Genomic DNA, 26,396 nt, shown 5'->3' with positions numbered 1-26,396 from the left:
ATTGTGATAGGAGGCCTGGTTGGTTAGCAGCTAATTCCGGGCGTTTGAACGCTGAGCGGTATTGTGTTGCCGGGCCGACTCTTCTGTGCCAGTTGTTGTAAGATGGTTGAAGGCATTCCGAGTACGCAGGGGTTGCAGAGAGCAAAGCAGTCATCTTGCTCGCCAGCCATTCTCTTCCTGCCCAGCGGTTGCCAGCACTGGCCAGGCGAGATTTTCCGGGCCATGGAGGAGCTGTCAAAAATGGCCGTACGGGGTGGCAACGTGCCACTTTCAGCCCGCTGCACGTGTTCCAAGCCCACCAGACAGGGAGCCCTTCCGAGAACTGCGGATGACCGGCAGCCACGTGGCGCGCGGTCAGCTCAGGAATGTGGTACTCCGCCGCGCCACCCGAGACGGAGCACAGTTCTACGAAGCCCTCGATCGTCGACTCCGGAGCCTTTGTGTGTATGGGCTCGAACTTGTGTGCATTAGTGTGTGTGAGCCATACTGCGGGGCGGCGGCAAGTTTACAATGATTGGACGAACATTCCCGACCATTCGTGCTCCGTCCACGTCGAACTATGACGTCAAGCGGAGAGCTTATAAGCAGCGTTTGCCGGCTGCTAGAGTGTGCTCGTGTCGTGCTCTTCGTTCGGAGCTGAGTGCTCCTTGTCATGCTAGAAATGAGCTAGTGAGCTGTGTGCTCGTAAGCTGTTTGCTGTATGTTAGTCTTGCGGGCTCCATATGGGAGTCGCGCTAGGCTGCCAATGTATGTCCTGTTCAAAATGTAAATGCTGCCAGTAAATCCTAGTTCCTCCCAAGCTCCATCCCTACGACTACGACCGCTCCAAATCTAATAGCGGCGACTCCCGCAAGCAGTAAATAGTCGTCGTTGGACGACGATGATGGCGGTCATCGCAAAGCACGTGCAGGCGTAGCAGACGAACAAGCAACACGAAGCTTGCGCGCCGGCGAGCGCAAGTCAGTTTCATGCGATCACGTGTCCAGTTGTATTCACATTCCTTCTTTGACCCATCTCGTCGCTCTCTGAAACCGAAACTATGACTAGTCGCTACGAACAAGACACCAAATAGTTACCTCTCGCACTCTGAAGCCAATGATGTTTCGTGCCATGATTACTGGGTCACTAACTACTTGCTGCAGCATAAAAAAAAGATCGAAATTCTTTGCGTCAGCACCCCTTTGAATTTACAGATGCCGAAATCTGCTTCGACATTCTTGATCCAAAAACGTGTGCACTTGCCAGAAGCAAACGCTGCTCTTGAAAGTAGAACTGATAACCTCATTGCATTTTCGAATTACAATTACCATCGATCCATGGACTTCCACGTCCAAAAGTAACACCATGGCCACAGGGCACAAGGTAGTGGAGGGCTCTGCATTAGTTTTGTTTACCGGAGGTTTTTAATCGTGCAGCTGGTACGGGCACAAGAAATTTGCATGTAGCCCTCCGATTTACCGGTCACTCTTCAGTTAGTTTCTTTCTGTTCAGTGTCAAAGGAAGCTTGTCAACTGCTAGCACAGGCACTTCTTGCTGTAGCACCTACCTTTGAATAATGCGCAGAAGCATACTCGAGCTCACTTGCAGGAACCTCAAGAAATGCAATATCACATATTCCACCTCGCTAATTCTTGTGCCAATTGTCAATTGTGCATTTGTCTCAATTGAAAAAAAAGAGAAAAGGCAGAAGTTGTCAAAGCAATAAAAAATATTGTTTATTCACTTTTTTCTCCCCATTTTCTGTACATGGCTATTTACAGGAAATTATTCACAGAGGATGACCTGAAAGCTCTGTTTAACACAGGAGAAGTTATTTTGTGTGAATTTATGATACTCTCCACTATTCTTTTCAGAGGGGGAGAGGGAAAGGCAGGTGGGCTTGGAGGAGGTAGTCTGGTGGGAAGGCTTTTTTTTTATTTCTTGACTTTACATTAGGGCTTTCAGTTGAAGGTAGCTCAATATGAAGCACATGAGGTTTCTCATAATGAGAACAGTGCAGCAGACATGCAACTCAATCATCCAGCTTCCTGATGGCTTGCAGTTGCCAGGTAACAGTGGCATCTTGTGCTGTTCCCGGGCCTCGTGGCAACGTGTACCTGGCCTAGCGAGAACGCTGACGATATACAAATACAAGCATGACCAAATAAAGGTGGAAATAAACACCATCGCAGCCGGCTGCAACACAAAGGAAAACATAGAATTGTCCAAAGGTGCATACGAGTATGACCACAATGGTAGCAAGAAACACCGCAGCAAACCGCAATGTAAATCATGAAACTGTCCAAAAGTGTGCAGCACACGACAAGAGTTCAGCACCAGCTGAATAGCCATGAGTGTGCTTTACACACACACACACACACACACACACACACACACACACACACACACACACACACACACACACACACACACACAAGCACGCAGACACACACAGGCATATGCACACACTCTGAGACATGGAAAAACAATGCAGAAAAGGTGAGTTTAGAACTTGCTGACTAGAGAACTGTCACGCCCGTTCAGCAGCACAACAGGAGAAATAGATGCAAGAAAGAGGGATGTTTCAAACAAACTGTACAAGATAAAAGTATACTGCCTAATTAAAATTTGGGCAGTAACAACTTGGAAAAAAAAAAGTTACATTACACCGCCAAAATATTACAAACAAAACACATGCAAAAGCATGCATTCTCCGTCACAAACACCACATTTTTACTAAAGACACTGGGTATATGTATATGCTAAGTTTGCCAAAGTAATGTGGAAACAATGTTGCTGAAAAAATAGGCAGTATGCTTTTAAGAGGGCTGCTGGTTGTCTTTAATGATGAATGCATAAAGTTAATGCCAATTAGACTGCAAAGCATAGGATGAATAAACTGAATGTTTTTGTTGAATTTTGGCAGATTTATAAAGCATTTGATTTTAACAGCCCTGCTTCACATTTGCTTTAGTGCTTTCCACTTGTGCATATGAAACAAAAGCAAAAGAATAACAAAACAGCACATATCCAGGATAAACGAGATAATACCAAAACACTAGCCTTACGCATGCAATGAAACCTGGTAAATATGCCAACTATAAATGTAAACGACTACCATTCAAAAAAAAAAGGCTATGTTAAAAAGCCCCTTGCCTATTAGTGCCGAGTTCTTTCTGCCTGCAATAAAATACAAAGGCACGAAGCACTAACACAATGCCATTAGGGGGGGAAGGAGAGAGAGAGAAAACAAACATCACTGATAACTTCCAAGGAGAGTGGCACCTGTGCAGTATATAAATGCAAGGAAAACATAGCAGGCATACTTATCCAAAAGAAAAGCATGTACCAGTCAATGCTACTTAAACAATAGTTACAAAAATCCTACCCAAGACAAACAAAGTTCGGTGCAAAAAGCAAAATACAGCAGCTTCACAGTGCAGTTTCTTAAATGGTGCTTACAGAGACCGTAACCAGAGAAACAACAATTTTGCTGCAACCGTCTGGATAACAAAGCCAACCAACCATTCTGAAAGTTAATCACAGCACAAGTCCACTAAGTACATTAGACAAGGCTAAAGAATGCATAATTGTGTACAAGCAAAGTAAAAATGTCAAAAAACTAAAACAGCAGCTTGTAAAGGGGCCTATAACAGAAAATAAAGAAAAGGTGAGAATAAAATGGGGCAATAGGGCAAGAAAAAAAAAACACACATACACCGAAAGCTTGGCAACTGGAGCAACATGTAAAAACACAGCGCAACCTATCCATGCAAATGCTTAACAGTGTGGTTCATGCATTATGCAAATCTGTAACAGCATAAAAAAAAGTTTAGACTATTACATGAGCACAAGATAAGAAATCCTTCCTTGAGTGTGAGAAACAAGTGAACAGGTCACCTAAAATCATACACAGAAGCAAATGTAGACTACACTGCAAATCAGTGTCTAAATTACTCTTGTGACAGTCTTTCTGGTACGTTTGAAAACTACTATGTACACATTTTGGCTCAACACAGAAAATCAAAAGCTGAACTAGTTAGGCAGTGATAAACACAATATAGCCCAAAATACAGCCGTGCCACAAAGAATTTCACTGAGCTATAACTTGATATGGTTAAGTAGCACTGCCACCTGACACCCAGATGGTTGTCACAATTAATTTCAAGCAACGGATCTGATTTAGTAAGAAACAGCAGCATGAAGCCGTTTGCCCAGTATGAAAATAAGACAGCCAGGTAAGTTTACTTATACAGAAAATTAGCAAAGACTAACACCTTTTGCACATTGTGCACTATACAAAGACTAATGCAAGAATGAAGAAAGGAAAAAAAAAGTGCTTTGAAATGCTCTTTGCTAGATATTTCTCCCATACTGCGCATACAATGAATCAATGCTTCCAAAAGTTACACAAGATGAAATTACATTGCCATGTCACACCAAACACTAACAGCTTTGTACAGCATAACAAGATCAAAAACAGAGTCCAAGCAGGCAGCCACAGTGTGTGTTCGTCAGAGTCAGTTTCAGCTCAGGAATAGTTTTTTTCATCACACAACAGTGCAAGACGAGTCATTGTGGGGATGAGCCAGACCTCTTAAGTACTTTAATCGGCGACACACAACCTGCTGTGAGAAAAAGATGTCATCAAGAATGCTACTTCCAGTATGCACTGACGCTTTCCCTTTTGATGCACTAAACATAGCAGCAACACGAAACAAAAGTGGAAAAAGTGAACACATACTCACAAAAGGCATACTGTAAAACGGCATGCCAAATTTGTGTACAGATCACAAAAGTAAAGATGGTGCACTTTGTAAAGAAGTGGCCAGCATGGTAAATAACTCTCATGCCTTACTCTTGAAAGAATATAAACTATATTGTCCCAAAAAACTGAACGTTTTTCAGATAGGTATTTGATGGTTCATGATTACAACTATATACAACATAGGTGCACCAATGCACCATGTAACTACACAGCACTTCTGCCACTTCTGTGACGACCCTCAAACGTTAATCCCCACTGCAAAACATGGAGCAACAATGCAGGGTTGTTATGAGGGCAGCTTGGCTGCACTGCACGTGTACATAAACCACATAAAATTCTTAAGCTTACACTATGCATGTGCTTCATTGCAATCAATTGTCTAGGCACATTATTTGCACTCTGGCCTGTTTTTTAACAATTAGACTATGGCCAATTTGGTGAGTCTGATACCACAAAATACTTGGCGCTGTATAGGGGCACCAAGGCTGCTAATTATCAACGCTTTTTATTGGCACTAGCAATTTTAGTGCACAACAGTCGCATTCCACAAAAAAAAAAAAAAAAAAAAAAGAAAAGCAGCTGGGGTGTAGAGGGAGGAGGAGAATAAGATTACCATGAAGGGAAAAACGTACAATATGTCTGGTGTTCCCCCTAAACACTATGCCACACGTGCAATCAACAAGAAACAACTCGTGCAGAAAGCAAGCAATGCACGGAGAGGGCACTTTACCTGCGTGGACACCTCTTCCTAGGGGTGTCAGGGAGCACCATCACTGAGGGCAGATGGCACGCGCTTACGACGACAGCGCTGGTCAGGGCCCAGCCACGCACGTCGCACGTCTGAGTCGAGGCCTCTTGCCTTGGCATGCTTCCGCTTGACACTGTATGCTGCCGAGTCATGTGAAGACCGTTTCCGTTTGCTTTTTTTCTTTCTTGTTGAGGAAGCTGTGCTGGCATCGCCGAGCCTTAGGTGGACCGGCAGCTTGCTGCCGCTGCTGTTGCCAATACGCTCACTTGCATCTGTGGACTCTTCGCCTATTGAAAACAAGACTGCTGTGAATGCCAAAAGAAACTCAAGGATTCTTCTAGACTAACACACAGGAATAGTGAAGTATCAGCCAGGGATGTATTCTCAAACAATTACATTTAGGGATATCACCTTCAATGCATTGCGTTGGACACAAAGCAGTGACATGAAGGTTGCATCATTTAACATGACAAAACATCACAAAAGAAAATTCAGAGATCAAAAGGACACTAAAAGCAAATATTAAGTTGAGCTAAAGTGTTAAATTAGTGCTCCATAATCTCTAAAGCATCAATATTATCGCGAACAGAGCCCTAATAATCCAGAAGGTAAATGCAGGACATGATTAGACTTCCCCAGGACATTAAAGTACTTGCCCGATGACGAAAGCACTCCTCAATTAAATTTTGTCACTTGTACTCAACCGCTTGTGGCAAAAAACATCGTTGTATTGTATTATAAGACGAAATAAAATGCTACTTGTCCAGTTCTGCTTCACTTTGAGAAAAAAGAACTCATTAAAATTACCCTTGACAACGACGTGGGCTGTCGAAAGGCTTCGTTTTCGCTCGAGTCTGTGCCACTCGCGCTTTTGAGCTTCTGCAGTTTCGTTATCGCGTAGTGCTGCGCTTGTTTTGCTCACTTGCGAAACTCACACAAACAGCAAGTAGCAGAGAATTCAACTTCCATATGATCTCGCGTGATGCCCAAGCGGTCTACGCCACTTGACCAAAAAGTAGCTGCAGCGGCGAATCCACTGCTCTGTCTTGGCTCGGTGCCGCTGTCTGTCGGGCGCTGTTTTACTCGCTGATGGCAGCAAAGGGTGGTGATGGCGTATGCAACGTCGCCACTCCCCCGGTTGGGTGGCGGGAGACTTGAATTTTGAAAAAGGTTTGGGACCCGTCAGATGCATTTTCTCAAACTAAATCTTTTCTTGGCACGAAACAGGCGCTGTGAGGTTTCTGGAATGGTATTCAAAAAGTCCATGTCGACTTATCATTTGCTTTTAGTGTCCCTTTAAAGGAGTCCAAACAGTTGTGAAAGAATGGAACAAATTCATTACCATGATGATGATGTGTGTTAAATGGCACAAGGGCCAGGGATGGCCAAAGAATACCAAGAAAGTTCTCATGAGTTGGCAACGGATAAGTGTGCTTCTAATGCTAGACTTAATATGGTTGTAAAGAGGCCTAAATACAGCCCCTGTAAAATGTGTCATGTATTATACCGGGTGTTTCAGTGAACACTTTCAAAATTTCTTAAATGTTGCCTGTGGCAGATAGCACAATTCTAGTTCATGAGGTGGTCTACTCGAAGCGGCGGACACTACTTGCAAAAGAAATTTGGAATGCATATTCTATTAATTAACAAAAATTGACTAATTACCTTATGGCCCATATTGCAATTTGCAATTCTAGCCGTGGAGTTCGCAAGGCACTGGCGAACTAGTTACTTTCTTAATAAAATGTTTCTGCATTCAAGCACAAAATTAACTGGAATACCAATGCATTTCTCCGCAAAGTTTGGGAACTAATCTCTTGAAACTGGTGTCATCCTTAGAATTCATTCGAAGTGGATCCACCTTGCGAACTCCATGGCTAGAAATTGTAAATTGCAATATGGGCCATAAGGTAATTAGTTTAAAAGTTAATTAGCAAAGCTTTATTAATTTGTCAATTATGGATTCCAATTTTTTGTGCAAGCAGTGTCTGCCGCTTCGAGTAGACCACCTCATGAACTAAAATTGTTGCCTGTGGCAGATGACAGACAAGGCAATGCAAAGCCACACATCACTGATTGCTGCCAAAGTCTACATACTTTTCTGCAGAAACAAAAGCTGGTGCAATGACTCAGCCTTTAGACATATATTCTGCTCTTGAAGAATGTCACCAGCTGCACTGAAATATTCACTGCCTGTGCTTGTGGCTGCTATACAAAGAATACATTTGGCAACCCTAGATACCATGGCAAAATTTGTTCGGTGAGCCTTCTACCATTTGAAATGGTGTTGAAAACCAACAGATTTTCAATCTCTTAATTACCTTGCAATGCAAATGTTTAACTTGTCATTTTGTTCAGAATCCGGTGTTTTTCTACTCTTGAAATTCATCCTACACCACCACACCTACCCAGCTAATGCATTTCTCCTTGTTGAAAGGCGGGGACGCTGTCAAACTCATCACCCCACTAGCATTCTAACATCAGGTCATCTCACCTGAGCGCGAAGCTCACCTCTAGGAATCTGAGGTCTTAACCCTTTAATATTAGACAGCACATATAAGTCCCCCACAAATTTCAAGTTTTCTATCTAAATGTGCAAAATATACTTGAGAATAAGCATAACCAACGAAAAGAAAAAATATTTGCAGAAGCTCTTGGACAAATAGGGGGAAAACCCACAGCAGAAAAGTGGAAATTTAGCCTTTAGGCTTCGTTAAGAATTTTTACAGACAGCTCTAGCATGTGAACCACAGGTGTACATTTTATTTGCATTACATACTGCATGTGGATGACACTGCAGCAGGAGATCCTGCACTGATCTGTCTCCTCTGCCCATGCTTTTGAAAAAAAAGCGAGTCATGCGCCAAGCTTCTTCCTCATACTGTGTTCCTGCTCTAAACCGACCAATGACGCTTGCTGCCTTTCAGTCAGTGTGGCCAAAGACATTTGGCCAGAAACTTCATACTCAATACAGAAACTCGGGAAGAAAATTTTTTTTGTTGACAATTGTCGCTTACAGGCGACATACCATAAAGAGTTATCAACCAAGGTTGGCCAAGTTTTGTAGTGCAAGTCAGTGCTGCACTCCTGATGAAATTCGACTGCGTATGTCGACAAACTGACCTTACTGCTGCAGCTCTTGCAATCTGAAATTTCGTAAGTGACCTGCCACTTGGAAACATACAAAGCCAAGAACGTACAAGTCTTACTAACTTTTGAGTATATTTTTTTTTCCGAATGTTACGGAGAAAAGAAGCCACATGAATACTTAAAGGCAACAAGTTACAAACTTTAAGACAAAAAAAAAAAATGAAAAAAAAAGGAAGAAAGGTGGAGAACGTTTTGAACTCCAACAAACACGTGCACATTTTTTCAGCTATATCTGTCATGTTCGGCGTGAAATGATTTGGCATGGAATGAACTGCATGTTTCTTCAGCACACATCCTTAATGCAGATTGGAAAATTGTGATAAAAAATGCTTCACAACATATTCCGTCGCGTTATCATCGTGTGATTGGAGACTCAGACCGTTAGCTTTCTGTTGCACTTAAAAAAGCAGCAGCAGCCCCGGGTACCATAGCTGCATTGAATGTGCATTCTTTCACTGAAATCTGAAAACGCCCAAAGACCGGTTCGTTACAAGCACTATGCTGCAGGTAGTAGAAAGTGAGGTCCTAACTTGCATGTCTGCAGGAATCATTATTAGATCCCAAACTAAATGTTCCCTTTGCTATTGGTGCATAGTTCACTATCAATTTCCAGAGCATAGGGCATGTTTTTAAAATTTTGTTTCAGAATGGCAGTGCCAGGAAGGCAGTGTGATGGCACCGATTTTCAATTCAAATCTTTGGCTCCTTTTAAACACAATGTAGTCCTTCTTTACTAATAAATTAACTAGGTCCAAGCAGAGCCATATCCACGATGTCAAGGCAAGCAAGTGTAATTCACCCCCCCCCCCTCCAAGTGGTGTTGCTACCAGTCCTTTGTTTTTGTATCTTTCCTGGTTTACTGAGTTTTCTCACAATAAGAGCATTTTTCTTTGCATAGCATTGTATAGAAGGGCATTTTACTAACACAGCTAAACTTACTTTGCTCTTATCCTCATCAGCAGCCTATTTTATGTCCACTGCAGGACGAAGGGTTCTCCCTGCGATCTCCATTACCCCTGTCCTGCGCCAACAGATTCCAACTAGCGCCAGCTAATTTTCTAATTTCATCGCCCCACCTCGTTTTCTGCCATCGTCGACTGCCCTTCCCTTCTCTTGGCACCCATTATGTAACCCTAATGGTCCACCAGTTATCCAACCTATGCAGTACATGACATGCCCAGCTCCATTTTTTTTTCTGTCAAAGTCAATTAGCATATCAGCTATCCCCGTTTGCTCTCTGATCCACACCGCTCTCTTCCTGTCTCCCTCTTAACGTTACGCCTAACATTCTTCGTTCCATCGCTCTTTGCGCAGTCCTTAACTTGTACTCGATCTTCTTTGTTAACCGCCAAAGTTTCTGCCTCATATGTTAGCACCGATAGAATGCATTGATTGTACACCTTTCTTTTCAGTGATGATGGTAAGCTTTCAGCCAGGATCTGACATTGCTTGCCCAATGCGCTCCAAACCCATTTTTATTCTGTAAATTTCCTTCTCGTGATCAGGGTCCCCTGTGAGTAAGTGACCTAGGTAAACGTTACTCTTTCACAGACTCTAGAGGCTGACTGGCGACCCTGAACTCCTGTTCTCTTGCCAGGCTATTGAGCATTATATTTGTCTTCTGCATATAATCTTCAACCCCACTGTTAAGTTTCTTCGTTAAGGTACTGAATCATCTCTTGCAATTTGTCCCCAATGTTGCTGAAAGGGACAATGTCATCTTCAAACTGAAGGTTGCGGAGATATTCGCCGTTGATCCTTATTCCTAAGCCTTCCCAGTTTAATAGTTTGAATACTTCTTCCAAGCACGCAATGAATAGCATTGGAGAGATTGTGTCTCCTTGTCTGACCCCTTTCTTTATAGGTATCTTCCTACTTGTGTAATATTAAGGTAGCTGTGGAGTCTCTGTAGATATTTTCCCAGATATTTAGGTAAGCGGCCTGTACTCCTTGATTACTTAATGCCTCTGTGACTGCTGGTATCTCTACTCAATCAAATGCCTTTTCGTAATCTAAGAAAACCATATAAAGAAGCAGATTGTAGTCTGCGGATTTCTCGGTTACAATGTATCGCATCCATATCATTAATCAGGTACAGTACTCCTTCCTTAAGCCAGCCTGTTCCCTTGGTTGACTTAAGTCCAATGTTGCCCTTATTCTATTGGAAATTATCTTGGTGAATATTTTATATAATACTGGGGGTAAGCTAAAGGGCCTACTATAATCTTTTAATTCTTTAACGTCTCCCTTTTTGTAGACTAGTATATAGTTTGCATTCTTCCAGTTCTCTGGGACCCTTGAAGTCTATAGACACGTCGTATAGAGAGCTGCCAGTTTTTCAAGCATTATGTCTCCTCCATCTTTGAAAAAATCGACAGTTATATTCCATCTTCTCCTGCCGCTTCTCCTTGTTTCATGTCTTGCAAGGCCCTTCTAACCTCATCGCTAATTATAGAAGTAGTCTCTGCAACCTGTTCATTACTGCTTTGAATGGAGGCATTGTGGCTCCTCTGCGTACTGTACAGGTCAGTACAGGATTCTCCCACTGCTTTTACTATACCTTCGAGATTGCTGATGATATTACCCTGCTTGTCTTTCAGTGCATGCATCTTGGTTTATCCAATGGCAAGTTTCCTTCTCACTAATTTCATGCTGCGTCCATTTTTTACTGCTTCCTCAGTCTTTCTCACGCTATAATTTTCGAATATCCTTTATTTTCTCCTTGTTGATCAGTTTTGACAGTTCTGCGAATTCTATTTGATCTGTTGAGCTAGACACTTTCATTCTTTGTCATTTCTTTATTAGGTCCTTTGTTACTGGGAGAGCTTGTCTACTGGTTGCCTTGGTGCCTTACCTCCCACTTCAATTGCTGCCTCTGAAGACAGCCTAGTTACGGTTTCATTCATTACTTCTATGTCATCTTCATCTCTCTGTTTATATAAGGCTGCATATTTGTTTGCAAGTAGCAGTTTGAATTGGTCTACTTTTGGCCTTACTGCATCTAGGTTGGCCTGTTTCTTCCTCACCAACTTTACTCCTCTATTCAAATTGAGGTGTATCCTAGACCTCACCAACCTATGGCCACTGCACTTTACGTAACACTTCAAAATCCTTCACTATGCTGGGATAAGCAGAAAGTATGAAATCTAGTTGATTTCTCGTTTCACCATTAGGGCTCTTCCAGTTCCACTTTTTGTTGCTACGCTTCCTGAAGAAATGTTCATTATTTACAGCTTATTCCTTTCCGCAAATTCTACCAGCACCTCTCCTCTAGCATTCCTAAAATCGATGCCGTAGTTGCCAATTGCTTGTTCACCAGCCTGCTTTGTCCCCACTTTTTTTTTGTTGAAGTCGCCCATTACTACAGCATACTGAGTTAACACTTTTCTCATCGCTAATTCAGTATCTTTATAAAACTGACCTACTTCATCATCATCATGACTGGATGTTGGGAGCGTAGGCTTGCACAACCTTAAACAATGCCTCTTATTAAGTCTCATTACGACTACTCCTACCCTCTCATTTATGCTGTAGAATTCGTCAATGTTGCCTGCTATGTCCTTATGGATTAGGAATCCTACGCCGTATTGCTTCTTATCTGGGAGACCTCTATAGGAGAGGACATGGCCATTAGTCAGCATTGTATAAGCCTGACCAGTTGTCATCTCACTAAGGCCAATGATATCCCAAACAATGACTGATGGTTCTTCAAAGAGTCCTGCTAAGCTAGCCTCATTCGACAGAGTTCGGGTGTTAAAGGTTGCTAGGGTCATTTTCCATTGCTCTGTAGTGTACATTTATTGATTCTTAAAGCCCTTTTTATGCAATCTTAAATGGACTGATAACCAATTTTTATGGTACCTGCTTTTCTTTTAGTGCAATGGAAAGCTTACTGCTCAGAGTGTCCAACAATATAGCGGTAATGCGGAGAATGCTGGAGAAAATATATACCAGAATTGTTTTATCTGCGGTGAGGATATTGTGGTGTGCTGGAAGGTGAGCACGATAGCGATTATACGCGGGAATTAGTGCAGCTCTAGATGCAAGAAAGTAATATTTTGTTTATCAAGTCGACGTTCCTGCTGTTTGTTTTCTGAAGATTGAATTATTGCTACAATAATCGCTATGTGCTTTCGTGGTTTCCTGTCCAAATGCTTTGGTTATATACAAGTGAAGGTTGCACCACCGCCCTCAATTGCAGGGGATGCAAGGCAATGCACCACCTCAGTGCAGCCCACTCTGGTATCGCCTGCACTTTTTCTGAATCTAACAAAGCTTGTTAGATACGGGACCATATCCTGAGCCTACTTCGAGTTCCCCAGACCACATCGAATCGCACCACAGCTATTTAAGGAGCGCAGAAGCACGGATACCACATTCCTGAGGCACGGCACGTGCAAACAAGTTGGCGGACCCCACTTCGTGTGCAGCCGGTGGAGCTATTCACTGCTTGACTCTTCCTGAAAGTGAAGCAAGAGCCTGGCACTGTGGCGGGTAAAGTGGGTCCCGAAGCAAGACGGCTGTAATGCGCCGTGAAAACCTGCGGCGTCGCCCCCCCCCATCCGCCTATTGTGACGGCGCCTTGCAAGTCAGCAAGGCAAGACCACAGGGAGAAGAAAGCCCTCGGACAAACACACGAGCAGCGACTCTCTTCGCTGGGTGCGACTCCATCGCACGGGCGCCTACCATTGGCCGAAAATGACGCGTCTTCGAGACACCGAAGGGCTTAAAAGACGCAGACTGGGAGCAGCAAGAGAGCATTCATAGAGCATTCCTAGAGCATTCCTTGATTCATCTCTTTCGAACTTCTTGCGACGGGCCGCAGCGTCTGAGTTGCTGCCGGCCCGTAATGACTCTAAGACTTAATTGACTCTCACTGTAAATAACGTAAATAAACCTCCGAAGTTTTCATCCCGACGTCCTCCTCAACTCCTACAAGCTATAGGAGTGCTGGCAATCATCTATAGCACAGTTGGTTAATGGCATTTTGTATCTCGCAGGAAGATCACAGAACTCGCATTCGCAAACTTGCGTGCATACGAAAGCATTAAGGTGCGCCGCCATGCAATGATGGACGCCACGCCTCTATAGCGCCACTTGTGAAGGTAGCACCGCTTGTTAGCGTGAATTTGTTTACTTTATAATATGCATAAAATAAAGCGCAAACACATATGTAGTATAAAGACAGATTTTAAAAAATAAGTACGGTGCTCTCGATAACAGTCGACTTATCTACAGTAAGCTCATCGACTACATCCCAAGCACCAAAGTTTCGTCATCAGTTCGCACCACTTACCATTTTTTGTGACTCTGCCAATTTAAAATTATAATTACTGCTTAAATTGTGAACAGCATGCTCGATTGTATCACTATAAATCAGTGTTTTCATATCCACCAACATGTCACGACACATTCTGGGTGGTTGGTGGTTTCGCTTTAACATTTTATGGCTCAGCTTGACACATCCACACAACACAAAAACATGCATCTAAATCAAAACAATGCAAGAATGCAGATTTTATATTATTAAAGCACATTTCCCTGCGAGTACCATGCCATGCATGTGGCAGGGTAGCATTACACCTAGTGCAGTATCTCATTTCCAGAAATATTTATATTGCTTGAAGTTTTAATACTTGCATGGCAAATGACACGATTCCATTGAACTGATCTGCATTACATTTAAATATTAGTGCTGCAAAGAGATATGCCACATTTTATCACCAGCAAAATTTTGCAATGCAGTTTTCCCATGATGCAAGATACCATTACTTAAGGGCATTATTCATTGGGCAAATACTGCAAAATGTGTCTGTCAGCGGTGTGTCTTGGCATTTCTTTCTGCCTCCTGTTTAATTTGACCCGCTGGACAATGTAATTTTGCCGCTCCCGTCATGTTCGAATTAATGTAAGTCCACTGATTTTTGTTTTGGTTAACTTGCCTAATGAGCTAGCTGATTAATAAATGATTCCGAGAGATTGCAGGACTATTATGGAGCTCTGAGAGCTTTACAAAGAGCTGTGCCCGAAAAAGGGATCAACTTACCAACACTGTGCACTACGACTTCCACTGTCCTTCCAGATCTATGCTTCTTGGACTCAACACCTGCTGGTAAGAGTTCAGATGCACCTCGCTTCACGACACTCAGCACGGAACGTAAGAGGGGCGGACTTGCACTTCTGCTGCGCGATCTCGTCCGAGCACATGGGGATGATAGAGGGGAGCTTTCACGGTGTGGGCTTTGGTCCTCAGTCCTGCCCTGTCTGAGCAGCAGTATCTTGCCTCCCACAGGCTTCACTGGCACAGTAGACTCAAACTTTCGGCGTCTAGCTTCAAAAACGCTGCTTGTAGAGCGGTCTTGGCTGTCGACACTTCTTGTGCTGCCTGGTGTGCCCTCCCGGGAGCTGTGCCTTTCTCGTGCTAGTCGATCTTCTCTTGCAAGGTCTGGAGAAAGGTGAACAGCTCTTCGACTATCAGTAGAGAGACCATTTGTGAGCCTTCCCTCATCATACTTCTGTTGGCACTCTTCCGTGGCTGGACTTTTCCTTGCTGTGTGCCTCACAGGACTGGCACTGCCACTTTGTGACTGTAAGCCTGAACAATCAATGGGCACCTCTGGAGAATTTTCATTTGGCACTACACTAATCTTTTCGTGTCTACCATAGACACTTGCTTCCATTCTGCTTATCAGCCCCGAACGATCCTTTGCGGCACATGTACCAGAGCTGTCACCACCTGCCTGGAGCTGAGCACAGGCAGTTGTACTATCAATGTCAACATTGCAACCACGTTGTATAGCATGCCCAGGGCTGCGTTCATCACTGGACTTATGCACACAGTCAGTAGCACTCGCTTCTGAAGTCATGTCATGCCGGGGGGAGGAGAATGCTGGCAAATCAGATGTAGACTCACTTAGACAGCTGTCTAGACAATCTTGGGCAAATCTACACGGTGGTGATTCACGTGTAGAGTTTTGCTCATCGTCTGAACTGCGCCCGTCAGTACTTGCACCACTATGGGATGATGCGGAACCAGAGCGCAGCAGGTCATCATCGTCACTTTCCTCACTTTCAGAGCTGGACTCGAAGTGACTGAACTTGCCTGATGCTGGAAAAGAGAGAGATGAGCAACTAAACAGCTATTCTTATGGCACCTTTAAGGGGGGAGGTGGGTCCTAAAAATTTTTTTCTTATTTTTGGGTGAATCTTTAATAAACTCCACTGTCTGGGGTAATTTTTCGTGCTGATTTCAGATCTGTAATTAGATTTCTGATAGCTGTAGCAGTTCAAAAAATATTGAGGTCTGAAGTCAAATTAATTTCAAACTCGTTACGGGGCTTTTTGATGATTCCGTCTTGCTAAACCAAAAACTATATGCATGACACCATTGCTAAAGACCTACTGTAGGGGGTGATGCTATTTTTATTCATTTGGAAGCATTTTGCGGACAAGAAAACAATCTTGCATTTATTATAAAAATTTTTTTCTAATTAGCAGCGATTACTATACCTGAATGTAATTTTCATGACGGCGCAAGGGTAATAAAAATAGCATCACCCCCCAGATCATTTCAATATGAATAAAATGATACCACCCTTGTCATTTTTGGCCAAAAACAACCCAGAAAAAACACCCGTAAGGCGGAGTACAGTGTGCAAAAACATCGAACTGAAATAAACGCATTTGAAGTTTCAAACAAATGTAGCTTTTGCTGAAGTGAATCTACAGCAATACAAATGGCACCATTTTGAAGCTGTGTTTTGTAAGGATGGCCATACTAAATGTGTGACTGCACACTCTCAAAATAATAGCACACTGGCCACTGAACTAGCACAAGAAACTTTATTAGGCACCACGCTCGACAAAGAGCATGGTGCCTGGGTTTCAAACCGAAGTGTAGAACTCTGTGTGGGCATGAATATAGTTCCACTGTTGTACATGCAGGCTGCCCGATTGATAGCAGTCTCCATTACAATCAGTGAGGCATTTTTTTTTTCATTTGGTAGAATTGACCATGTTACTGAATGAAGGCTCCGAGTGTAAGTAGCCTTCCAAGTCATCTTCACCTGACAGTGGCTGTGGAACTTAGGATCAGAGAGTCAGTGATAGATATGCAGCTGCTAGGTGCTTTCCAGAATTTTACTTTTGTATGATGCCTCCATCACTTCTGCAGCCAGGTGTGTACCAGCCCAAGGGGCCTAGTGAACAGAGCTCATGATGAGGTTCTCTTTATGAAGGGGTGGTATGATAGATATTGTTACATTGTTATATTGCAATGTGCTTGGTTGCGAGTCCGAAGTGCCGATGTGCGAAATGCATAGCTGCAGATACAAGGAGCCGACGCGCGATGTGCTTAGTTGCGCAGTTCAAGGTGCCGACGCGCGAAATGCCTAGTCGCGGGCTCGAGGACTCGACCCTCGATGCGCTTATTCGCGCAGTCCGAATTGCCGACGCGCGAAATGCCTAGTCGCGGGCTCGAGGAGTCGACACTCGATGCGCTCATTCGCGCAGTCCTACGTGCCGACGCGCGAAATTCCTAGCCGCGGGCTCGAGGAGTCGACACTCGATGCGCTGGTTCGCGCAGTCGGAGGCGCCGATGCACAAAATGATTAGATGACGGTCCGAGAAGTCCGCGCGCGATGTGCATGATCGCCGAGTCGGAGACTTCCTATGCGCGAAATGTTTAGCCGCGTTTCCGAGGATTGCGTGCGCGATACGAATTTGTCACGAATTCGAAACACCAAGTGCTGAAAGGCTTAGCCGCATGTCCGAGGATTCCGCGCGTGAATCTTGGTCGCGAAGTCCGCGTCGCCGACGCTCGGAATGCTTAGCCGCGAGTCTGAAACGTCCACAAGCGTAGGGATCGGCCACGCTACTGCGATGTGCGCGTACCGCCCGTTTTGACACGTCGAGATTGCGGCGAGTGGAGATATCCAGACCCGCGCAGTGCAAAGAGCAGAGCAGACGACGCGAGCGCCGGACCAATGGCGAACTGCGCTGGAGTCACGTGGCGGGCGCGGCCAATCGCAGACTCCGGCACGACCTTCATGCATTTGCTTTTTGTGTGCTTGTTTCTGTATGGAGGAGATCGCTGAAGCGGCAAATTTGAAGACGGAGAAATGCGCTTTCCAACGAGACCAAGATGGCGGCGCTCAGTCGCGCCGTTCCGGAGATATTGTGGCGTGAAAAACGCTGTTCTTTCTTGATTTCCGCGAGATTTTTCGCCACCTTGGCTAATGAAACGAATTTTTTAAAGCACTTCTAGGTGGTTTACAGGGATGATATTTGGGTATCACACAGAAAAAGGGTTATAGAAACTGAAAATGTGATTTTCAAAATATCGGTTTTCTGGCCATTTTTTGCGATCTAAAACCCGCGTCCCCCCTTAAGAGCAACAATGATCAATATACTGTTAACTGCAGGAGAGAAAAATTCATCATTGCCGTACCTACCAACCTGAGAACTGTTACATATGTAAAAATCTCCTGGATATGATACTGAGGGGAAAGCACGCGTTTATTTTTAAAAGTTTGCCCCAAGCATATACCTTCTGAGCGATATGTATGGACTTTATTAATGATGATTACATTTAGACACAGCGCGCAAGTAGCAACAAACTGGGAACAGCAGATCTGTGATCTAAGAACACACTGTTCTTAGATCACAGTGTCATTTTTTGGTAATATGGTCCTGTAAATTTTGCCTGCTTCAGGAACTTTTTTGTATAAACTTGCTTCAAGTGCCCCCCTGATGTCCTTCCACAATCAAAAGACTTCCAAGGGTTTCATCAGAATGAATTTTTCATAAAACTTTATGCAATATTCGTAAAATTGTAGAACAAAAATTTAACTGTAGTGTAAACTTTGATTTAATTGTAGAACAAAAATTTGATGAAACAAAAGTGATGAGGTGCCCAGATCCCACAAACCCCAAAGTGACCTTAACTTGTCAAAGATCTTGCCTAATGACTTTAAGAACTTTGGAGGAGACACTAAAGGTCTTTGAGTACAGTGCTATCCAGAGGTAAGCACTTACCGAAAAGCACATACATTAGAACTTCTTGTACAAAGTTGGAAATTTTTTATCAAATGAACAAAGCAACAGATCGATTTGTTCGTTTTGCTGACCCAGGCCGAGCAAACATTACGGATGCTCATTCGTAACCGGATATAATCATATGTGGCCATACACGCACCTATTCAAATCAATTTGATTGACACATTTAAAATTCAAGCTCTCACGCCGTTTGTGGGCACCTAGCGCCATCTAGGTTAGGAAGTGGGAAACACACATGATCCGCTACGTGCTGTTGGTTTTTTGCTTTGTGGTGCTTCGACCCGCACCGCCAAAAGTTTCAGATTGTCAGGTCAGCGTGTTGATCATGGATGGCATTGTCATCGCGTGCAGATGCTCCTAGAAGATATCACGTTTCTGGCCGATCGAGTGTTTCCGGAGCAGATTTTGCGGATGAAATCAGCAGTAGTGAGCCTGAAGGTATGGACACATCAGATTTTAGCACCGATGACAAGGACATGTCAAGTCAAGCTGGAACATCCAGCGGGTGAACATCGGCTCTATGTGCGGCGGAGCATGTACTCACCGCTATATTATTTTCACGGTCTCAACATCATACGGACATGATTCCTTGCCAGCAGTTGTAAAGTGCGTACAGTTTTTTTCCTAGAAGAAACACTGGGGTCGAAGTTGGCGGTGCGCTACGGAGTAACGCATGCACTTCGTGCGGGCCGTCTACGGCCCGTATTCTGAAACTATCGCCTTGGCTATGCCTCCGCCAACGGCGTGCGCCGATTGGTAGGTTTAGCAAAACCGGAAAATAAACAGCGCCATCTAGTAGTTCCGGCCTATGTCATTTTAATATCATGGTGTCGATGGGTGCTCTTGACATATATTGAATTAACGAACATGTCTTGGCATTCGGTTGGTAGTGGGAGTGTAGTAGAGATAAGGTAGGTGGTAGTTTATAGTAGCCTTATTGGTGGCGCCTTACACGCATTGTTTCACGGCGATATTTGTTGATTTATTTAAAATAAAACATTTCACCCTTCTTTATTCAATTTATTTTACCTAAAACAGCCGCAACCAACTGTAGTTAGTGCGCAGAACACGTACTGCGACCACTACACTCGAAAACAACACAAACCGAGCCGCTCTGCACTCGCCGGGCGCGATCTCTCATGCGATGTGAAGCGTTCGACAGCGCGTATTGGTAGTGCACACTGCCGTCATGGGTAAGCAGTCACTAGAATTATTGAACAAGACTATCGCGGCAGCGAAACTATCACGGAAGGAGAACACTTGAGAATATGGCCCTATGTCTTCCAACTCTTTTTCACAGCAGAGCTGATCAACGTGATCTGCGAGAACACAAACAAAGATGCGTGGACGCATATCTTAAAGAGGCAGACATACGCAGAAAAGGTCGGCTCATGGAAAAATTTCGGTCCCAGTGAAGTGATGGAGTGCACAAGAGTCCCAATATACATGGGAATTGTGGAACTGCCTTGCCTCCATCTATACTGGAATACCTCGGAGTTATTCGGGCCTAATTCCTCCAAAGATTATGCCCAGGGGCAGATTCTTTTCGTTCTCAGTGTCATGGACCCAAGGAAGAGTGACCCCGTCCGTGATGGCAAGCTGCACAGGATCACACATCTACTGCAGCATATGAATGATGTGTCATGTCAGCTTTTTCAGCCATACCAGGAGGAGGAGGAATAAACATTTATTGATGAGACAAAAAAAAAAAAAAAAAAAAAGGTGGCGGAAGGGAGCGGTGCAGGGTGGGTCCCTATTCCAAGACTCCAGTGGCCATCGCGACCCGCCCAGCTTGGTCCAAGAGACCCTTCTGGGCCTCGAGGTCAGCAAGAGCGAGGATGGCCTCCCAGGGCTCCCTTAGCAAGGCGAGTACCAAAGGTGAATTAATGGCATGAGGTCTTTTGGCGCACTCCCATGTTACGTGAGGCAATGAAGGCCATGACCCGAACCACGGGCAAGAGTTAGTGTACAAGGTTGGGTTTATTTTATGGTATCTACCCAAATGTGGGTAGGTATCCGTCTGTATTCTTCTATATTTCTGCGCCTCCTCTACATTGAGTAGTTTGTGTGGTGGGGCGTACTGTCGCCGGGTTCTTCGCTGGTGCTCCAGTATATCGCGGACCAGTAGGCGATCGTCTTTTTCATCGTTGTGCGTATCTCCAGCTCGGTTAGTAAAGCCTCGAGCTAGAGTGTGTGCCTGTTCGTTTCCAGAGATACTCTCGTGGCCAGGACACCATAAAATTGCATGATCTTCTTTCAATGTGTCGCCTATGATATTAAGGGCGACTTGTGGTATGTTGCCTTGTAGATACATTCTGCATGCCACCTGTGAGTCTGACATTATTAAAGCTGAGCTGTTTTGCTTTTCCTTGTATGCGATAGCGAGAGCAATCGCCGCTGCTTCCGCTGTTGCAGTGCACCTAGTGCGTATCGAGGCTGATGTGTGAAGCGTTCCGTGGCGTGTGGGTTGAACTGCCACTATTACATGTCCTTTGCTAAATCTAGCTGCATCAGTATACATTACGTCTTGATTACTGCCGAAGGTTTTCTGAAGATGTTTAGCTCTCGCTTGTCTTCTCGCTGTGTGATAAGTTTTGTTCATGTTGCGTGGGATTGGGGAGACCACTATGCGCTCGCGTATTCGATCCGGCATTGGGGTTGTTTGTTCCTTGGAGTACTGCGGTCGCAATGGGTAGCTTAAACGCGACAGAACGTTTCTACCTGTGCTTGTGAGGCATAGTCGTTCTCTTTGTGTCATAAGAACGGCTGCTCTTAACTCTTCAAATGTGTTGTATATGCCTAGAGCTTGCACCCTCTCGTTTGCCGCATTCTTAGGAAGCCCAAGGGCTGACTTATACGCGCCACGTATTAGTAGGTCGATTTCTTTGATTTCCGACGGGGTTAGCTCTTGATATGGTAGTCCGTATGTTATTTTGCTAAGAATAAAAGCCTGGACTAGTGTTATGGTTTCGTTTTCGTGGAGCCCTTTACCTTTCTTTGTAATTCTGCTTATTAGTCTAGCGATGCTCCTCGTGCTTGACTTTAGAGTCGCAATGGTGTGAGTGGCTCTTTTGTTGCTTTGTAACCATAGTCCTAGTATTCTGATGATATTTCTTTCTGGTAACGTCCGGTCACCCATAGTTAGGTGGATGCTCGGTTTGTTTCTGTAGTTACGCCCGTGGATCCGGATAAACTCAGATTTTTCCGGAGCGCATTGCATACCATTTTGTTCTGCGAAGTCCTTCACCGAGTCGATAGCCTCCTGGATAGTTTGTTCTTTTTGCCCTAACGAGCCTTTGCAGGCCCATAACGTGATGTCGTCTGCGTAAAACGCGAAGTTGAGGTCGTTAATTTTCTCTAGTTGTCGTGCCAAGCGGTTCATTGCGACATTAAATAGAAGTGGTGAGAGGATGGCACCCTGTGGTGTGCCTCTGTTAGGCATTGGGAGCTTGGAAGATCGAATATTTTCCATACCTATTGTGGCTTTACGTTCAGTAAGGAAAGAGCCATACCAATTTGTGCGTGGACGAACGAATGGTTAAATCAAAAGGACGATCAGGAATTTGGCAGTAATGTGTGACAAAGGGGTTAAGCACAGTGACAAAGGGAACTAAGCACAGGCAACCCTGTCCAATTGAGTGTTTACACCGGGAAGTGAGAAACGCCGAGCTCAAAGGGACTGGCTTATGACGTAACCAGCCTGTGTACTGCATATTTGGATCAAGGCTACATCATCTACCTTGACAACTATTACAGAAAACTCTGTCTTGCAGAACAACGTGCAAAAATCGTTGCGGATTTCCCTCCTAGTTGAAAGACATCCCTTGAGAGAAAAGAGCAACTCAAGGGGACATTCGCTGGCTGCAGTGCCGCGATGTGCTCTACTTGCAGTAGAAACACAAGCGCGCTGTAAACATGAGCACAACACAAACTGCCAACAATCACATGACTGCAATGCAAAAAGTGAAGAGAGGAAACCAATGGACAAAGATCCCCATCAGGAAGCCGCTCTTAATAGAAGACTACTATAAGGGCATGCTTGGCGTTGATAAGTCCTATCAACTTACAGCTTCTTATAATGTCTTGAAGTGTGTCAGGTGGTGGAAGACACTGTTCCTCTACTGCATTGACATTGCTGTCGTCAACAGCTTCATCATCACGGAACATCACCCCGAGATAGAGGAGCTCTCTAGAAAGACTGGCTTTGACCAGCTTGCATACCGAATTGAGCTGGTCAACCAGATTTTTGGGATGGATGACAGATATGTTCACCCTCCACCTCCTCCAAAGTCTGAGCACAAGCCCCAGGTGCAAGAAAAGCGCCGTAACTGCAAGCTATGCCCCAAGAAAAACAAAGTAGAAATGAAGACGGCAGTTTTTTGCAAGCCATGCGGTGTGTTTCATCCTGACGAGGGACTGCTTTGGAGAATGGCACGCCACACACACCCACGGTAACTTTTTTTTTTTTAGAAAAAACGTTTTCGGCAATAATTTTTTAAACTTATGTAATCTTTTCACAACATTATAAGCTACAAAATGTTTATCTTCCAATTTTTTCACTCTCAATATTTTTAAGTTTGTGCTCCTTTATCAAGCAGAACGATATCCTCAATATATAAATGCTTACATTATAAACATTTTTTTCAGTAATTGATGTAATAAATAAATATGCAACATTTATGTTATTGAACAGAAAATTCGTTAACCTAAATTTTGATACCAAACTATGTAAATAAGGCATCAGTGTCTAGCTGCCAAAAAATATTGCCTTTCACCTAGTAAAAAGTGCCCCTTTTCCCGCAGCAGCGAAAAAGTTGTGGTTCCATTTTCACTATTGCTACTTCCAGACATATACGGAACGCTCCGGAACCCCTTTTGGAGCAGACAAGTTGCAATATTAGCAAAAATTTGGCTTTTGTAGCAGCACATAGCAATGGCAGCAGTTTGGAGCAATGTATCAACAGTTCCACCACTGCTCACAGGAAGAAATTGTTTGATAACTTCGCCGTCCCCTTTGGTAAGGCAGGCATTAAAAGGGATAACCAGGCACATGCTCCAAGACTGAACCTTACGATAAAACAATAGTTGCTGAGCAGGGTAACCATTCTGCTTTACCATGTACAAAAGCATAAAACACCGTACCGAATGCATCATATATTGACTACATAAAAAATATCTGTTTCATTATATACGCCCACCTAATGTGCTTTAGGCAACCTTTTCGTTTATGCAAAGCACACAATTTGTGAAAGTTTCAAACAAGTTTCCCATGAAAATTACGCAATTTTCAGTACATTCTGGTGTCAAGCTGTGTTTATTCAGCCTGCCACCCATAAACCGAATTATGTTGTAGCTTGGCACAAACATTTCAATTTCTATGATGCTAAAAGTCACTATGTTTCATGACTAAGGAACTTTCAAACAAAACAGAAAGGCTGCTAATCAAAAGCAACCTTTCTGTTTTCTGATGAGAGGGGATAAAATGGACCTACCATTCAGATTCACTGCAACTACATTACCATGAAACATGTTAGACATCTCAATAAGCTGCCAGCTTTTTCTTTCCCTTGTTTCCCCGACACCACTTTTATGACAGAACACTAACTGTACCAAGCAGTAAGCAAAGTAACGAAGCAATCGAGAGAACTGTGAAACCATTGGGCAGCATACCCCTGCGTTTGGACTGGCCAATGGCACTTGAAGTTGGACTCTCTTGGTCCCGCTTTGGGCACCACCGGTCCTGGGGCAACACCAACTTTGTTGAGGGCTGTATAGTCTGGATGGAAGTCACATTGCATGGTGATGCAGCTTCACTTCCTTCCAGTGGCACAGGCTGTATTACGATAAGGTTGGGTCGTGTGTGCTGGTTCCAGCTGAACAGCGGCTGCAATATGAATGGAAATCACAATATAGAATCACAGTAAGGCATACCAAATTGAATGTCATACTCGAAGTTTTTTTTTTCTTTTTCTTAATAAAAGCACTGATATTTCTCTACAATCTATCACGGCTTCCTTACACAAATGATAGTGACTTAAATTTGCATTTTGCAGTAACAAGGAGAGCATCGTGAGGTGCAAGTTCAGTCTTCTGTACGAGGGCTAATGTTTCCCACAGCCAGATAACTCAAGGGCGAAATTATTAAAGCCAGCAAGTTGGCAAGTTGCATATGAAAACTGGCCGTGATGCACATCCCTGAGCACCAACCTACTCAGTTTATGTTAGTTTAAGAAACCAGTAATAAGAAATTGTGATAAAATTATAAGACATCTAGTCTTTAGAGTATAAACTAAATGCCTGCAATCTTGCGCGTGACGACGACAAGCGACGCGATGGAGATGGCTGTCGCGTTCGCTCGTTGCCTGCAAGTCGAACGCCACACGAGCGACGGCTTCCCGCTGTCGCCGATATGAGGGCAGCAAATAAGCGCCGAAACTGGCGTGACGCATGCTTCATTAATCTAAGTTGATGTGCTTTACTGTAATGAGCAGCATAAAATATTTCTGAAGGTCTTACAGTACGTTCTTATCCTTGCACGTATCAAAATTGAGTCATTTGCTCGTTCCATGCGACAATCTGTAGTACTTGACTGGTGTAATACATACCGTTCCGGCTTCGCGCTATTGGCTAGCCGCTCATAGCACTGCCGGTCGACAAATTCTAGATTTCCAGAACCAAGATCGAGCGACAAGAACGAGCTATCTGTTTGCGCGACGGCCGGTTTCGTCGCTCAAAGCCGTCACTTGTCGCGCACAAAATAGCTCGCATGGGTTTTGGACTTTGATTGGAAATACATAGCTTACCTTTCCAGGGGTGGTGGCTCTCTGGTTGGAATGGTGGAAGCGACTATAGTTGGAATATGAACCAGGTCGCTCGCGCGCCTCAGAATTAACAGTGCTCTGAAATTTGAAAAACGAATGGCGCGTGTCACGTAAAGATGACATCCAATATGCCTTACGTGTGCCCAAAAACTCACCGATTTTCGCTTTTCTCTGGCTTTCATAGACAACAATGCCGCCGTGCGCAGCGCCTCCAATTCATCGTCGTCGTCATCCACAGTCGATTTTGGAGCGGAACTGTCGGACTCCAGTGACTTGAGCCCCGACGTCTAATCGAGGGAAAAAAAAAGTATTAAAGCAGGAAATCCCTTATTACAAACCACCACGCAATTGCCGGACCACTACTGCGGTTACTTTCACGCCTAGCCCATACAATTAATCTCAAATCCTTACAAACATATTTACACACAAAAAGGTCCGAGACTACAATCTAAAGCCGTACACAAACAAACAGTACGTTGTTTTCAACAGGCCGAAAGGACAAAATGGCGATGTAGCACTTCCCGCACGTTGCCAAAGTCAATCATAAAAGTCACATTAAGAAATATCCATAGAAGATCTACTAACATTGGAACACGGTGTTCTAAAAATGACGTCACCAATAATACTAGCAGTACAAACGGCGCCCCATGAATACAACGCAGAGTGAAAAAGACGACGACGACATACCTCAGCTACCGCCGCCATTAGATTCACAGTGACCCAGAATCCCGTGCGAGTTGAAGAAAACCAATGACGAAACAAGGTCGTTGTGACGCGCACCCATGTGCTTCGTTTTATTGCTGGTTCAATAGTAAACTAAACTACTCAAAGTGCCTTAATACTAATTTATAGATTTATCCATTGATTAGTGTAT

The 26,396-nt window shown here is 44.0% G+C and overlaps 1 protein-coding gene across 3 annotated transcripts; it reads right to left on the bottom strand.

Annotated features, from left to right (window-relative positions):
* Positions 1-1,690: 1,690 nt before the first annotated feature.
* LOC126547733 (uncharacterized) lies at positions 1,691-26,310 on the bottom strand. Of its 3 annotated transcripts, none has more exons than XM_055063211.1 (7): positions 26,210-26,310; positions 25,678-25,809; positions 25,505-25,600; positions 24,372-24,585; positions 14,692-15,753; positions 5,478-5,782; positions 1,691-4,607 (listed from the first exon to the last, which is right to left on the bottom strand). In XM_055063211.1, the coding sequence occupies exons 1-6, from the start codon at positions 26,225-26,227 to the stop codon at positions 5,505-5,507; spliced, it is 1,800 nt and encodes a 599-aa protein (XP_054919186.1). In that variant the 5' UTR covers positions 26,228-26,310; the 3' UTR covers positions 1,691-4,607; positions 5,478-5,504. The 3 variants fall into 3 exon arrangements, with proteins under 3 accessions (XP_054919186.1, XP_054919185.1, XP_054919184.1); XM_055063210.1 differs by having other exon boundaries at positions 1,691-4,604; XM_055063209.1 differs by having other exon boundaries at positions 1,691-5,782.
* Between the last annotated feature and the right edge of the window lie 86 nt (positions 26,311-26,396).

The sequence above is a fragment of the Dermacentor andersoni genome, chromosome 1 (assembly GCF_023375885.2).
Source record: "Dermacentor andersoni chromosome 1, qqDerAnde1_hic_scaffold, whole genome shotgun sequence".
NCBI classification, from domain to species: Eukaryota; Metazoa; Arthropoda; class Arachnida; order Ixodida; family Ixodidae; genus Dermacentor; species Dermacentor andersoni.
This window is presented reverse-complemented; position numbering and strand designations above follow the sequence as displayed.

Excerpts from the sequence above, each read along its gene's own strand:
- LOC126547733 (XM_055063209.1), bottom strand. Across the intron at positions 24,586-25,504 it reads GAGCCACCACCCCTGGAAAG|CCGCTGTTCAGCTGGAACCA; the intron begins GTAAGCTATGTA and ends TTCATATTGCAG. Across the intron at positions 5,783-14,691 it reads AGTCGTAGTGCACAGTGTTG|GCGAAGAGTCCACAGATGCA; the intron begins GTAAGTTGATCC and ends TGTTTTCAATAG.